The sequence below is a fragment of the Ursus arctos genome, unplaced genomic scaffold (genome assembly GCF_023065955.2).
Source record: "Ursus arctos isolate Adak ecotype North America unplaced genomic scaffold, UrsArc2.0 scaffold_10, whole genome shotgun sequence".
NCBI classification, from domain to species: Eukaryota; Metazoa; Chordata; class Mammalia; order Carnivora; family Ursidae; genus Ursus; species Ursus arctos.
The window spans coordinates 78,707,436-78,723,118 of NW_026622764.1; the positions used below are offsets into that span (position 1 = coordinate 78,707,436).

Here is a 15,683-nt window from a genome sequence, read left to right on the forward strand (position 1 = left end):
CCTTGCGGAAAATTTGGAGGGGCATCTCAATTATAACTTTCACAATGCCCTGGGAGCAGGGAACAGCCACTTACACCTGAGAAAACTGAGGCATGGACGAACCAAGTCGTTAGCACAAGAGATCACAGGAGGGGGACCCAGAGCCTATCTGTGGCAGCCTTTGGTCTCCAAGGAAGGAATCATGATACCCTCGCAGAGGCCAGGCAGAGGGCAGTGGGGAGGAGTATCCCCGATGGTGGGGTTCATTGCTTCTCCTGCCCCAAACCCCGTGGACAAACTGCCCACCCTCCACCTCCAGCCTGTCCTACTCACAAGTCAGAGCCAGACAGGCCCCGTCAGCCATGCACTCCCGTCACAGCCCCTAGAGGGCAGGCCCGGCGTAAGCAGGCGCTGGTTCTGAACCCTAAGAGAAGAAGCGTCTGCTCCGCTCCCAGCACTGAGTCCAGAACCAGCAGAGGAGAAGGGAGAGAAGGGGGAGTGGGCACCTTCAGAGGGGCAGGCGTTGTCTCGCGTGTTGGGGGAAAGGGGCTGCCGTGTCTACACGTCCTCCGAGCCTCAGTTCCCCGGTGCCGCCGCGTGCCGGTCGCGGGGCGCTGACCCTCGGCGGGGGCTGACCTGAGGGGCGCTGACCAGCCGCGCGCTGCCTGCAGCTGCGGGTGAACCAGGACGAGCCCGCCGACGAGGAGGCTTTGCGGGCGGGGGACGGCGGGGCCCAGGATGGAAGGGCCGAGGCGCAGAGCAGCAAAGACCAGATGCGGACCAACGTCATCAACGAGATCCTCAGCACCGAGCGGGACTACATCAAGCACCTGCGCGACATCTGCGAGGTGAGCCTGGCGAGGGTGCGGAGGGTGGGGCGGCGGGGTCCGGAGAGAGACCTGACGGGCCGAGGGCTGCAGGGCTACATCAGGCAGTGTCGCAAGCGCGCCGACATGTTCAGCGAAGAGCAGCTGCGCACCATCTTCGGGAACATCGAGGACATCTACCGGTGCCAGAAGGCGTTTGTGAAGGCGCTGGAGCAGAGGTTCAACAGGGAGCGCCCCCACCTGAGCGAGCTGGGCGCCTGCTTCCTGGAGCACGTGAGCACACCCCGCGCCCGGGACGGCTCCCGGGACCACTCATATTGTCTCCCCACCAGGCAGGCCCCCTGCCCTGCCCAGGTCTGCTGGGAGTCCGCACCCCGCTGCACACACACACCCTGGCCGCAGCGCATTAGCCTCCCTTTGACCTTGTCTCCCATGCCTGCCTCCTCTCAGAAGTCGACCCTGCAGGTTACGGCCCAGGCAGCCTGCTGCTCTTTTCCCAGAAGCTTCCAGGCACCACACCCCTACTATCCAACTGCCCTCACGCTCCCACACTGTTTCGGCAGTGTCTCTCCGTGTCTGGGAGGCAGATCGAGTCAGAGAAGGCTCCTTGGAGCAGGGGTGCCTGGGCATCTGCCTGAAAAGATTTGCTTGGGCTAGAGTAAACAGAAGACAGGGCTGGGCTGGATACCTGTTGAGCATCCTCTGAGCTGTTCATAACAGATTCTGGGCTTCCTCACACAGTGAGAAAATTTGTGGAATTTGTGGACTATACAGTGCTGGCTTCCACTCTAAATGCCAGCTGGCATTTAGCCAAGGTTCATGGGATTGCCCTGGGCTAGGTGGACTCCTTCTCGCCTTGCCTGGTAGGAAAGGCACTTGTTACTATCCCTCTCCTGTGGCAATCATGTGGGGTTGAGCAGAAGATGCCAAGGCCAGCCCATGAAGGACAATGTGGGTTCCTTCCCAGTGTTGGAAGGGCCCTGGAACCTCCCACTCCAGTGGCAGGAGGAGAACTGGAAAGGGAGACCTTAGACTCCCTGAGCAGGAACTGGTGGTCAGAGCACCTGAGTGAGTATGTGATTTGCAGGAGGCAGAGTTGTGATGGGGGGGGGGGGCACTTTATCGGTATTACCCAGTGTAACCACCCCAGCAACCCACCAGGCAGCCAACTGCCATTACCCTCCTTTCCCACCTAAGTCCATGAAGTCCTAGTCAGTATAGAGCATACCCAGGCTTTCTCTAGCTCTAGGTAGTTGAAACTTAAAAAAATAAAATAAAAGGCATCATGAGTGCCCTGTACAATACACACACAACGTGGTTATATCTGTCACATTGTGTTGAACAAAGTGGCCGTGGCTATGTTTCAGATACGAAGCCAGAGCTTTGTGAAGGAGAAGCAAGACACTGGGCTGAGGATGAAAACAATCAGGGGACATAGTCATAGACCCCGGCATCCATTTAATCTCTCTTAATCTTTCTCCTCTCCCTCTTTCCCTCCTTCTTCTTCACTCCTTTTCTCCCTCTCTTTCTCCCTGTCCCTCCCCCTCTCTCCTCTCCTCTCTCTCTCTCCTTCTCCCTCTGATTTTTGGCCTTGATAACACTTCCTTATTAGCATCATTGATTTCATCCAAAACACCAGACACACAGTCAGAATATCTGCTGAGGGCCCTGCTGCGAAAGCTGGGTGGTGACAGGGCCCACACCTGCCTGCGTTTTCAGATCCCTCACATCCCTGTGCCTAGTTCTACACAGTGTGTGCCCGGTGAAGTAGGTAGAGAGAACTTGGGCCTTCTGAGCCCAGCTCTGAAGGAAGTGCAGAGGCCCCCGCTCCCTCCTGATGCTGTGCCTGAGTTGCCTGGGTGGCCTGAGGGACAGGGGTCACCATCCTCACCTCCAGCTGTGCCCCCAGCAAGCGGACTTCCAGATCTACTCAGAGTACTGCAACAACCACCCCAATGCCTGTGTGGAGCTGTCCCGGCTCACCAAGCTCAGCAAGTACGTGTACTTCTTTGAGGCCTGCCGGCTGCTGCAGAAGATGATAGACATCTCGCTGGACGGGTTCCTGCTGACGCCGGTGCAGAAGATCTGCAAGTACCCTCTGCAGCTGGCCGAGCTGCTCAAGTACACACACCCCCAGCACAGGTAGGAGGCCGCTGGGGAGGGAGGGCCGGCCGCTCGAGGCTCTTCCTGCCCCGGTTTGGCCGGTTTGTTGAGTCCTGGTAGTGTGTGGGAACTGCTATAGGCACTGGCTGACAGTCCCCGCTGTCACATGCTGTTGTTGTCATGAGGGAAGAGGACAAAAATGGGATATTTAGTTCTGCTGCGCCCAGCCAGGTGTGCGTTGACAAGTGAACAACTGGCCAAGGGCAGAGCCCCAGAGGGAAGCAGCTCCACAGGGGGCCCTCTCTGCTGTCTGTAGTGCAGCCTTCTTCGGTCTCTCTTCTGCCCCAGGGATTTCAAGGATGTGGAAGCAGCCTTACATGCCATGAAGAATGTGGCCCGGCTTATCAATGAACGGAAACGGAGGCTTGAAAACATCGACAAGATTGCTCACTGGCAGAGCTCCATAGAGGACTGGGAGGTGAGAGTCCCGCACCCCAGAAAATACCATGGGGCTCTGCCCCTGGAAAATCTAGGAAGGAGCTAAAGCAGGGAGCCATGCTCTTGGGAGCTGGTGAACAGGAACTAGTGGTAAGAAAGCTGGTCCTCTGCCCAGGCCCACCCACCCGAGCACTGAGCTGCAGGCCTGGTGGCCCCTTTCCTGGTCAAGAGTATAGGGCATGTGTGAGATAGGATGTCGCTCCTAGGGCAGCCGGCCAGCGCAGCAGGAGGACAGGCCAGCCCCAAGTTTTAGTAACTATTGGGACTCCTCCCAACAGAAAGGTTCAGGCCTGCCACAGCACGGCCAAAAACTGATTGCCATGGGTCAGAGCCCCAGGTTCCATGCAGAAGCATATACCTCTTGCCTTCTAAAGCAACCGGAGGCCTGAACAAATGGGGTGTTCTCTCACCTCCACCCACTAGCCATAAAATGTTATGAAAATACAGATTCTTGGGCCCCACCCTAGAAATAGGGAATTAAGAATCTCTGGTGGTGGGGCTGAGCAATGTAGTTTGTTTTGTACGGGGTTTTTTATTTTCCTGGTGGCTGGTTCTGAGGCACCGCCCTGGCTAAGGACCCCTACAAACTCACTTACCCCAAACTGAACAGCTCCTGGCTGTGGTTTGCAGTTCCCAGGAGGAACCGGAAGGGGGCAGGGCTTAGCCTGAAAGTTTGAAGTCTGATGATGGGGCTTCAGGTACTAAGTACATTTAGCTGGGAAAACTTCCTTAGCCCCTAGAAGACAAGGTTCACAGGTGACTTCTAGCCAGGTGTAATTACTCTCGAGTGCAGCACTGATCGAAATATCATGGGAGCCACGTAAGTAATTGTATGTGTTCTAGTAGCCATCTGAAAACAGAAAAAAAAGCAAGTGAAATTAATTTTAATAATGTCTTATTTAACTCAGTATATCCAAAGTATCATTTCAGTGTGTACTCAACATAAAATCATTAGTGAAATATTTCACATTCTTTATTTTATTTATACTTCAAAATTGGTGTTATTTTACTTACATGACATCTCAGCAGGGACTACCACATTTCAAGTGCACATACCACTGTCTGCCACGGGACCCCATTTTGCAGAGACAACCAACTTGTAGGTCAGACGACTTTTTCACCCCCAACCCCAGCAGCCCCCACCGCTTCCTTGAGCTTCAAGAGCAACCCCTCCCTCAGTGGCCTGCTACTTGCTACTTGCCAGTGGGGGCCACAGGCAGGCCAGGCCAGTGGGGAGCGCACCCAACCCATGATGGAAGCAGGAGCAGTGCAGTGGAAAGGGCTTCCAACGTTGGGTGCACTCAGCTCACAGGTCTCCTTGGGGCTCCCCAGGGGGAAGATCTCCTGGTCAGGAGCTCAGAACTCATCTACTCGGGGGAGCTGACTCGTGTTACACAGCCACAAGCCAAGAGCCAGCAGAGGATGTTTTTTCTCTTTGACCACCAGCTCATCTACTGCAAGAAGGTAACAGAGTTGCTGTGCACTGCTGGATGAGCCATTTAGAGCAGGAGCGGAGGGGGTGAAGCTGAGGGCTGGGAGCAGCTGCCAAAGAAAAGGAACCACACACAGGCGGCTCCTTTTCCTGGGGAACTTAAGTGGCGCAGGCCCCTTTCCTGGGCAGGCCTCTAGGGCCGGGATGAGGGTGATTCTCGGCAGAGGGAGTCCAATAGCCCAAGGACCATCGGGGTGGCCCTCACAGTCTGACCAGAGCCCCCTGACCTAGCCCCTGCTTGCTTCCAAAGCCACCCCTGTGTTCCTGCAAACCTCAGCTCCCCCTGAGCCCTGGGGTCCTTGCTCCTACGGCCTCTTCTTTGCTGTTAGCTTCTACTCCTCTCAACACATGCCCAAGTGACCCCGTCCAGGAAGTATGCCTGGCCACTGGCCCTGGTACTCTTCTCTGTCATGCAGGATGGGTCCTGGGCCAGTTTCCATGGCTGCCTCCCCATGAGACTGTGGGTACCCTAAAGACTGTCCGGGCAAATCAGTAACTGTTCACTGAAGGAGCAAGGCTCCTCTGTCATGGGTTCTGCACACAGCTGTGGGCCACACCACACTCACTCTGCCCTCATGAGCTCACCATGTGCTGGGAAAGGGGTGAGGAGCCACTCGCAGAGCGCAGGGTGAGGCATAAACATGGTCAGGAGAGTGGTTCAGAGACCTGGGAGGGACCCCACAAGCAGGACAGGCCAGGAGCTCAGAGAGTCTCTGGCAGGACCTTCTCCGCCGGGATGTGCTGTACTATAAGGGCCGAGTGGATATGGATGGACTGGAGGTGGTGGATCTTGAGGATGGAAAAGACAGAGACCTCCACGTGAGCGTCAAGAATGCTTTCCGGCTGCTCTGCGGCACCACGGGAGAGAGTCACCTGCTGTGTGCCAGGAAGCCTGAGCAGAAACAGCGCTGGCTCAAGGCCTTCACCAGGGAGAGGGAGCAGGTGCGGCTGGACCAGGAGACAGGTGCGAGACCCCATCAGCCTTGCTCCACTGTGGGGGCCTCTCAGCCCTCCTAACCCCTGAACGCAGGGTCAGGAGAACCTTGAGACTGTGGGACAACATGTCCCACAGCCCAAGGGCCTCAGCTTTTGGCAAGGCCCCAGGGCATGGGTCTCCTGGCCTATTGGGGGTTTGCTTTTAAAACACATATGCATGCACACTTCATAAGGTGGGGGCCCTCTGCTCAGTTGCAGACCTGATGAGGCCCCTTTCCAGCACAAAACACTCAAGCAGGATTTGGGCACTGGCTTTGAGAAGCCTCCCCCACCCTAACATAAGAAAGGCACCTCCCCACTGCATTCCTCTCCTCTCCATGAGCCTCTGGGCATCACGCTGAGCGTGATCAGATTGGCTCTTGGTCTGGGAAAGCCGTAGTGGAGAGAAAGGACACTGGGTCAGGGTGAGAGATGGGACAGGGCAAGGCTGTGGGGAGGGCCCTTGCGCATCTCCTCTGCCTGGCTCCCAAGGCAGGCTGGCTGGGCAGGATGCTGAGCATCTGCAGCATGATGGGACCCTAGGCCCTGGGGGAGGTGCAGGGTACACAGAGGACCACACAGGTGCCAGGAGGCACAGGACAAGAGGAACATTGGCTGGGGAGCAAGGGGAGGTGGAAAGGCAGCCAAGTCCTCAAAGCAGAGGTCTCATTTGTGGCCCTCCCTACCAGGCTTCTCTATCACTGAGCTGCAGAGGAAGCAGGCCATGCTGAACGCCAGCAAGCAGCAGGCCACTGGGAAGCCCAAAGGTAAGCAGATGGTACCCTACTTCCTCCCATAGCAGCCTGGCCCTAGGCATGATCAAAATCTTCTCTGACGCCCCCCCCCCCCCAAAGCAAAGCCAGCTAGCACCTGGGGCCGTCTGCTGCCCACTGCCCTTTGCAGGTGTTTGTTCCCAAAGACTGGTGTTAAGAAGCCACTGGTAACAAAGCTTTAGTGGGTGTGTGGATTTTGCTCTCAATTCCCTTGCGTACCCCAGAGCAGTAGCATTAATGGCAGTGCACCTCCCCAGGCAGGACTTCTGGCAGGCCGTGTACGATCACCTGGCAAGGAGCTCATATCCCCATTCCTACAGAGATGTTAGGCTCCTGACATGGAGCCTGTTCCATGGAGGAGCTCCAGGGCCCCACACGATCTCTGCAGGCTAGAGGGTGGCCCAGGCCACTGGGTGTGGTGGGCCCCATAGGAAGGAAGTTCCCTCCCACGGGACAGGCCCCATTCCACCCCTCTACTGAGCAAAGGCTGCCACTCTGCCCTGGGCCACCTGGCTCCCTAGTCACCTATGAACCCTGCTTTCTTCTGCCCAGCCCTCAGCCGGCCCTACTACCTGGCACGCCAGAAGCACCCGGCACTGCCCGCCAGCCTGCCCCAGCAACAGGTCTTGGTACTGGCAGAGCCCAAGCGGAAGCCGTCCACCTTCTGGCACAGCATTAGCCGGCTGGCGCCCTTCCGCAAATGAGCCAGCTCCCCATCCAACAGTACTGTCTGGACCTGCCCCACCAATGGGCCTCCAGCTTTTTCTCCCCGAGGCCCACCGCATGTGGCCTCCTCTGCCTGTCACGCACACTGAAGTTATGGGCTGAGTGAGGGAGCTGCTTGGCACGCCATTCATGGATTCTTCCCAACTGGTGCACTGAAGACACCAACCGGAGGGGCAGGGTCCCACAGCGGTGAGCTCCCGCCACCCTCTGGACCTCTATGGGGCCTCCTGGGAGCCACAGCTCAGAGCCACCGGCCAGGCCAATATGTATGAGAAGACTGGCCGCTCTGAACCCTCTTCTCTGGACATCTGATCATCCCTCCTCCTGTTTCCTCTGGGCAGGAGACCATCTGCCTTTAGCTCCTGCAAAGTTGGGCTCTGTGGCCCTCTGCCCCCCAATTGTCCCTCAGGCCCCCAGTCCCCAGCTGGAGATGCCAGGCAGCTTGCATCCCTGAAAGGTGGGAACCAGAATTCTGTGCACAAAAATGGCCCAGAGCCCCACTCATTTTTGCCTCCCAGCCCCTCTAGACACTCCTGGCTGCTGGACACCCTTCCTCACTTGTGATGTGTTTGTTTATAGTGGAAAGAAAACAAAACCATAGTCACTGTATACTTCTGTCAGGGTTTGTGACCAGTCCACGTGTAGCTGTGGGTTGACTCCAGAACCTGGTCCCGGTTTTTTTGTTTGGATTGTGCTGCTTTTCTAACAGTGGGGAAAAAGAATTATTAGTGACACAGAAAGACTGCCTTACCCTAAGTGAGTGTGAGAAGCCATAAGGACTAAATTCTGTGGCCCAGCATCCAGGACTGACCCACCAACCCAGAGGCCGGTGGGCATGTGAGTTAGAGGGAAGCCCACGTCCTGCTGAGAAGGGTCCCCCATGAGCACACCCAGGACCTGACTTGGTGTGGAACACTGAGCTGCCCCTCTGGCCCACGAGCATTCAGCAGCATGTACAGTCAGTCACTCTTGCACTATACCTTCTCTAAGCCAGAAACCACATTTAATTTCATAAAGAAACTTAAGAAAAGTAACCTGGCTGCCAGCCCTTGTTTTTCCATTTGTGTCTGTGTATTTTCTTTGCATACACCATCCTTCCTGTACTCTTACACCTGGCTCTGCCCTGGGCCTTTCCTTCAACAGGAAGGATGAGCCCAGCATCACCCAGTGCAGTGGGAGTTCACTTATTTGCAGACCATGCCCTCAGAGCTTTGGTGGACAGAAGCAAAGATGACAGGGGAAGTACTTCAGAGGCTCAGAAGGAGCTGGGAGGACAGTGTATGGCCTGGGAACTGTCCTGGTGTGGGATACAGCTGGTTCAGCTCCTCCAACCCATTCAGGCCTGGAAGCCTCCCTGGCTGCCAGCTCCCAGAGTTGATGTTTAGCTGAAGTTGGCAAATGTGAATTTGGGGGACATAAAGTCTGCAATCTTTCTGGGTCTTAGCATCCTCCTCGGTGAAATGGAGAATGAGTCCTCCCATGAGGACCCAGGCCAAAGGACCAGGAGAAGAGGAACAGGGCCAGCTGTCCTCCCCTTCCCCCAGGGGAAATAGTCCCCACAACCTGCTGCCTCCACACACCCTTACACACTGTGATGTCAGTGCCACACAAGGTCACTGGGGCTAAGCACCACAAGGCCCTCTGCCCCCAAACCCTGGATTTCCTAACTTGAAAGAAGCTACATCACCTCCCAGGCAGGCCATGCCACGCCACCTCGAGATAAAACCCACAGGGAAAAAAATAAAAATCACAATATGCAACACAAGTCAATCTTTATTGAAAACTGCAGTATTAATACATAACAATTCTTGTTACAATAAACGTGCTTTTAAGAATTTTAAATCTGAGCTCCATCTACTCATCAGATTGCATAAAAAATTAAAATAGTATGAATTTCCACATAATGGAACTGGCTCAGGATGGATGTTCCATTCCTTTGTATTGATTGACACCGTAAGTTCAATGCAGAGGTGAGGGATGCCTTTAACACTGGAAGACAATGCTGACTTAAGCTTTAAAAAAGTACCAAGAGAACAGTCTAAAAAAAAAAAAACAAAAAACAGTATTTTAAAAAATCATTACAAAAAAAAAAAAAAAAAGGAACCATTTCTTAGTCACAACCCATGTGGCTCCTTGGGGCCTCTCCTCCATCACAGCAACCCTGACAGGAGTGCAGCAGAGCCCAACTATTTTACTGACCACTAGTGTGAACGAGGACCCATGGGAGACTGACAAGGCTCAGGAGGCTAAACGAGACACCTGTCATCTCCAACACACCAGCCCTGGGAGCGCAGGTCTCCTGAAGCCCTCTGCGGGCTTCCTGAACAGACAACTGCCTCTCCTCGGTCTCCCTGTCCCAAGTAAGTAAACTTTAGTCCTGGGGATCCAAATAAGGTTACCCCTATGGTTTTCTGTTCTTCAAATGAATGGGGGGCTGCAAGGTGGTGGGGGGAGAGGGGAGGAAGGATGACAAATCATCTGAAACACGTAATATCAACTTCGTGACTTTCTACCCAAAAAGATCAGACCCTCCTCTGCAGGTCATCTGCGAGTCTATTCAAAAAAGTCTGATGTACCTTCAGAAAGCTCAGGCTGAGTAATAAACAGCTCAGGGAAAAACACACACAAACATCTGAGATGTGCTAGAGAGAAGAGCTAAGCAGTATGCCCTTCCCCCAGGCTAACCACACTCCTCTGTATAGACCCCCACTCACCCTTAAAAAGCACCAGAGAGAAGAACCAGAAGCTGCCCCACACCCTCAAGCCACTCATCCTTAAAACTGCCCGTGAGCCTGCTGAGGGGTCAGACAGGCATCCTGTCCTGTCTGGGAAATACTCAGGTTGGCAATGACTGGGGCATCCAGCCATTAGCTGCCAGACAGGGAGAAGGTGGCCCAACCAGTCAGAGAAATACTGTTTCCAACAGTTTACAAGAACTGGTGAAGAAGTCTGGATTTCCTTTTTGAAGTAGGCCCCAATATTGATGTGGTTGGTGTGTGCCACCTTTTCACCACCAAATGGCAGACACACTCACAGAAACCCATGGCCAGATATCAGCATATCCAAAGTGCCTTAAGAATGTATTTCCTCTCATTATAGAAGTGATGGTGCCACTAGATGGAGGAAGGCACTGTATGCCCAGCGTGGAAAGGGCAAGATGCTCACCAACCAGGTGCCCAGCCCAAGGCTCAAAGCCTCCCTCATCTCCTGTAAATACTACATTTGCATAGCACTCAAGAAACAGAGTCACAGTATAGCCACTGGTAGGGCTAATAACCATACCAACAAGAATGTTCCAAAAAGATTTAACATGAGACATAAGATTCTGGAAGCGCCTTGCCTCCGTGTCTATCACCATGAATGGCCCTGGCCCTGATGCTGGCCTTACTTCACAGAGTCAGCAAGCTGATGAGACCAACACTCATCACTAAACACTCAAGTCACCTGGCCCAGATCCAAACAAATTTCCATAAGCAGAAAAATAGACTCCTAAATCTCAGCAGGGAGGCCTACTGTAGAACAATTTTTTTTTAATACCCATGATGACGTTCATGTTTAGAGGAATTAGGTCCTTCGTTTGCCTATCTCCACTTCTAAAAGAACCATAATTCAGCTGAAAGACTCTCAGGAATGTCACATACAAAAAGAAAAGGAAAGTTTCTCTGAATGTTCCACTATTATGCCTGGGATATCAAATTATGAAACAGAAGTCTATTCCTTAATTAATTTTACTGGAATTAAATGCTGTTAAAATTACAACCTATGATACTTTTGCTACTATTCATGTGTCCAGATTCTTACCTGCTAGACAAGATCTACTTTTCATTACCATGTTTGACCGCTGATGCCGACAGGTTCAAAACTGAAAAGATTTCCAGAGATGTATTCCATTATGCTAAAGTATCTGATAAAGTCTCCCAACTCACCTTCACAAAAGGGAAAAAAGATTTAAAAAATTATAAGGGGGAAAGTGTTCATGAAGCTGATATAAATGGGGGCAAAATGCAACCTGCCCTTCTTGTTCTCAAAAACCTCATTTAATTCAGCGCTTGTGAAAACGCTCACCCTGTGTGTGCCATGTCTCAAGCAAGCCCAGTGAAGCATCCTATATAACTCTCTTTCTGCTCAATTCAAATGACTCCACCCCTCACACGTAGTTTGTGTGTGTGTGTGTGTGTGTGTGTGTGCACATGTGCGCATGCCCATTTTGATGTTTAGGGCTTTTCTAAAGCATACATTAAAATCGTATTTTCTCCTAATCTATAACACTAAACTGGGGAAACTGACTTTCTTTTACTTGGTCAGTTCAGCCCTGGAACCCTCAGAACCTGTCAGATATTTATTACAAACCATCTACTACACAGATGGAATTACCAACAAAGAGTTGAAGAAGTGGACACAAACCATGTGCCTCGAGTAAATGGCACGCTCTCTCTCTCTCTCTCTCACACACACACTCTCTCACACACACACACACACACACTGACAAACACACACATGGGTTAAGTGCTAATGAAGCAATTTAAAGTACTTATCAGTAAGCACACTATGTTAACAGACATTAGGAATAAGGAACCTTCTGTTTACAATGATCCATGCAAAAATATTCCTGAACTTCTTATAAAATAAAATGTGAAAAAGAAAATTATGGGGTACTTACTATAAAAAATAAGGTTACCAAAGGCTCAGGGGTCAGGTGTTCCACTCACCAAATGGGGCCGAATGCCAAACCAGTGCCAGAGCCCTAACCTAGCTGCCAGAGATGTAGGGGAAGGGTCCCCTCCCCAACCAAAGCCCACAACACTTGAAACAGTGATGGGGTGAACAGGAGCATACCCCACCCCCACCTGACAGACTGCTGAAAGGGAACAAAACCCTCACCCTCCCACCCCCTCTCTGAACAGACACACTCACATCGATACAAGTTGGGCACATTTAGGCAAAAAACTCCTCTTCATTTCTTATGTACAATATTCAGACTTTAAACACAAAATCCTTTCTGAATAAGTCCTGGCAGGCAAATGCATTCTGATGCTGCCTGGCCCTTTGCTGTCCATACCTGCTTTGTGCTAAGAGCCCTCAGCACAAGACATGGCAGACAAGACTCACAGACAAGAGGCACCAGCCCCTCCCTCACACCTCCACAGACCCATCTCCAAGAGCAGCCTCCAAATGGTCTCAGATGACAAGCCCCGATCAGGTGGATGGGCCCAAACATAGCCACAGACCTGCCTCTCTACAAGAAACAACTTCAAATACAGTTTTGTTCCCTTTTAATAGTTCTTAAATATACAACTTTCTTCATAACAGCTGAAATCTTTGCCCTTCTCTTGGGGGGGGGGGTGAGAACAGCAATGCCTACATAGGTTTTCAGTGGACTGAAACATTTCTTGGGCGGGGGGGAAGGAATGGTTTTCTAAGCTAAATAAAGAAGCCAATACCTCCTAGTGTGGCTGTTTCTCCTTCACATATCTTCCATCCCAGGAAAATAATTTAGTTCTACATAGGACTTCTCCAGTAAAGATACAGAAAACCTCATCTCTATCTGTAAGAAGCTTGTAATGAAAACTTAGATGGCAGAGAAATTGCTTTGCTGATACATAAACCACCTCTTGCCCCTAACTATACTGGCCACACAACTCTACACTTTCATGATGATCTTTAAGAACGTCCACACTACAATGCCCCGTGAGACTAAACAGCAAGAAAGGGATGCCCAGTAAGCTGGCTGCGTCCCAGGCAATGGTGGCCCTCCCTGCACTCTCCCTGTCCCCGCAACTCTCTCCCCGCGTCATGCAGTCAGTGTGAAAAAAACAGTTGGCTGAAAACTCCAAGTCCACATTACCAATCGGCAACCCGCCTCAACCCCAAAGGCTGAAGAATCATCATCTAAGGGATTTCAGATACTCTATGAAGAAATTCACTTTAACACTTATAACTTTAAGACTCTGCATACATTACAACAGTGCATTAGTGATACAAGTTATAAAATGCTTTTCCATTCCTTTGGGTTTTGCATATGATGGTTTTGCATCAGTCACTGCAGGTAGATTGAGCAAGCTTTGTTTTTGTGTTTGTTTTTTTTAAACATGCATTCAACTAGATATGATTCAGAATAGATTAATACTCCCTTTTTATCATTACAGTTAGCTAAAAAATTGCCAGGCAGCCCACAAAACAGGATTTGCTTTAAGACCAACCCACAGAGTTAGTTGGAGACTAATGGCGCTGGGACCTGCTGGGCCGGGCCATAGTAGTGTTTAGCTAAGTGTAGAGAGCATTAAGAAGAAAGTCCGGGTTGGAGGCGCGAGGCCTGCAGCACCAGCTGTGGAACCTCCATGATGTGACTGCACAGCTCCATCCTCAAACCTGGCAGGGGGGAGAAAGACACACAGTCAACAAAGAGTGCCTCTGGCACCGCTGCTCCAAAAGAGAGGTGTTTCATTCAACTCAAGGAGGACAAAATCCACTACAACCAGAAAGGGCAGCAGCAGGAAAGACCACTGCTCCTGGTTCCCCTGGTACTCAGGGTGACTTCCAGTTACAACTAGAATCCTATTTCCTGCAGAAGGCAGTGGGAGATTAGAGCATGCAACAGGAAAGGAACAAAGTCTATAGTGTACACAGCAAGTACTCAATGGTTTCCTTCCTTCTTCTACTTTCTAGGGTCCCAATAAAGAACAAAAATTTAAATACCACACTGCTCTTGGATTAACAGGTAGCATTTTTCTCCTTAGTGCTTAAAATATGTTAGATCTGTCATTCTGTACCGAAAAAAAATGCACTTTAGTCAAGAGCCGACACAGGTTTCACCGGTCACTTACATTTGCAGGGTGATCACCACTGAGGGGGCACGTAGCTGTAGGTGGGTGTTCCTGGGGCCCGATACGTGGGCACAGTGACTGGGTGGGGGGCAACAGGAGTTGGGGAGTGGGCGGTCAGCAGGGTACCTGGAAGAAAGAGCAGCTGTCTTAGTGGCAGGCAGCACCACCCACACACAAGGCTAACCTGTGTCACCACACAGCTCCATGCTGCCTGACGAGAGGGCTCTGACCTGGCATGCATTGAAAGGAAGGAGGTACACAGGAAGAGGGGTAGCCTTGACCTATAGTGCCATGAGAACTCTGATCATACACAACTCAAAGTCGTATGATCACAGCAAGCTCATATGATAATGTCTGTAAAAGACTTCGTGCCTTCCCTTCACAAGAGCATACTCAATGATTTTTGGAAATCAGATGATAATTGACAAAATAAAAAAATTATTATTCAGCCTTAAAAAGGAAGGAAATTTGTTACATGCTACAACATGGATGAACCTTGAGGATGTTAGGTAAAATAAGCCAGTCACAAAAAGATACCTCCAAAAGGATTCCACTTATATGAAGTATCTTGAGTAGTCAAATTGACAAAGTAAATAGTGGTAGCCAGGGGCTAGGCTGGGGGTGGGGGGCCCAGGGGATAAGGGGAGTTGTTATTTAATGAGCAGACCTTCAGTTTTGCAAGGTGAAAAAGTTCTGGAGATCTGTTTTACAAAAATGTGAATATACTTATTTAACACTACTAAACTATATACAGTTAAAAATGGTTAAGATAGTAATAAATTGAAGAAAGGGAAGATTTCAAACTACATGAGCTTCTGAGTACACAAAGATAAATATATTTCCCTTTTAACTACAGAAAACTCAGCAACTCCCTGAGCCCATCTGTAGATAAGCAGAATCTCAAACCTAATTGCCTCACCTTGCTTCTCTTCACTTTCCATCTCCCTGCCCACAACCAGCCCACAGCCTGCCATCCCTCCCTCCACATGCCTCAAACATGCAGTTTCTGTCCCTTCACAGGTAAGTATGACAAACCCAATTACAATGGAGACTCTGGGCAGAAAACACACACCTTTCTCTCTGGCACAATCTCCCTATGTTGAAGTTAAAAAAAAAAAAAAAAAAAACCCATAACCAAGGGCAAGCAAGTGTATCTTGTGTGCCTGGCCGCCCAGCCACAGACAACTCATGCCCACCTTAGGTAACCCAATCCCTAGACGTTACATCAAGTCCCCAGGGGCTCCACAGTTCCAAGAAGATGTGCACATCCTACCCAGGAGTCTCATGTCTCTGAGATTTATTTTTCTGACCAAGGGAAGCCTTGGGAAATAAAGTCGATCAATGCCAAGGATTTCTACAAGTAGCTGTTATGACTAATAACACAAAGCCAGTCTTCTTAGATTTATGCAAACACCAACATTCACACAACTTGCCCTACAAAGGCAGCCCACACTAAAGGGAGGTACCGGGAGGGCAAGCTCACCTA

The 15,683-nt window shown here is 51.1% G+C and overlaps 2 protein-coding genes across 7 annotated transcripts in view; one reads left to right on the forward strand and one right to left on the reverse strand.

Annotated features, from left to right (window-relative positions):
• ARHGEF4 (Rho guanine nucleotide exchange factor 4) overlaps positions 1-8,404 on the forward strand; it is a 256,867-nt gene extending 248,463 nt beyond the window's left edge. For all 4 annotated transcript variants that reach the window (XM_048215563.2, XM_057309915.1, XM_026492919.3 and 1 more), the window contains 8 exons: positions 651-827; positions 900-1,079; positions 2,716-2,948; positions 3,258-3,387; positions 4,740-4,871; positions 5,620-5,863; positions 6,564-6,641; positions 7,200-8,404. In XM_048215563.2, coding sequence (XP_048071520.1) covers positions 651-827; positions 900-1,079; positions 2,716-2,948; positions 3,258-3,387; positions 4,740-4,871; positions 5,620-5,863; positions 6,564-6,641; positions 7,200-7,351 — 1,326 coding nt within the window. In that variant the 3' untranslated portion in view covers positions 7,352-8,404. The remainder of the gene's footprint in view (positions 1-650; positions 828-899; positions 1,080-2,715; positions 2,949-3,257; positions 3,388-4,739; positions 4,872-5,619; positions 5,864-6,563; positions 6,642-7,199) is intronic.
• A 724-nt stretch (positions 8,405-9,128) lies between these two features.
• Positions 9,129-15,683, reverse strand: part of FAM168B (family with sequence similarity 168 member B) — a 40,731-nt gene continuing 34,176 nt past the window's right edge. For all 3 annotated transcript variants that reach the window (XM_026492921.4, XM_057309922.1, XM_026492920.4), the window contains exons 6-7: positions 14,198-14,323; positions 9,129-13,742 (exon numbers count right to left, since the gene is read on the reverse strand). In XM_026492921.4, coding sequence (XP_026348706.1) covers positions 14,211-14,323 — 113 coding nt within the window. In that variant the 3' untranslated portion in view covers positions 9,129-13,742; positions 14,198-14,210. The remainder of the gene's footprint in view (positions 13,743-14,197; positions 14,324-15,683) is intronic.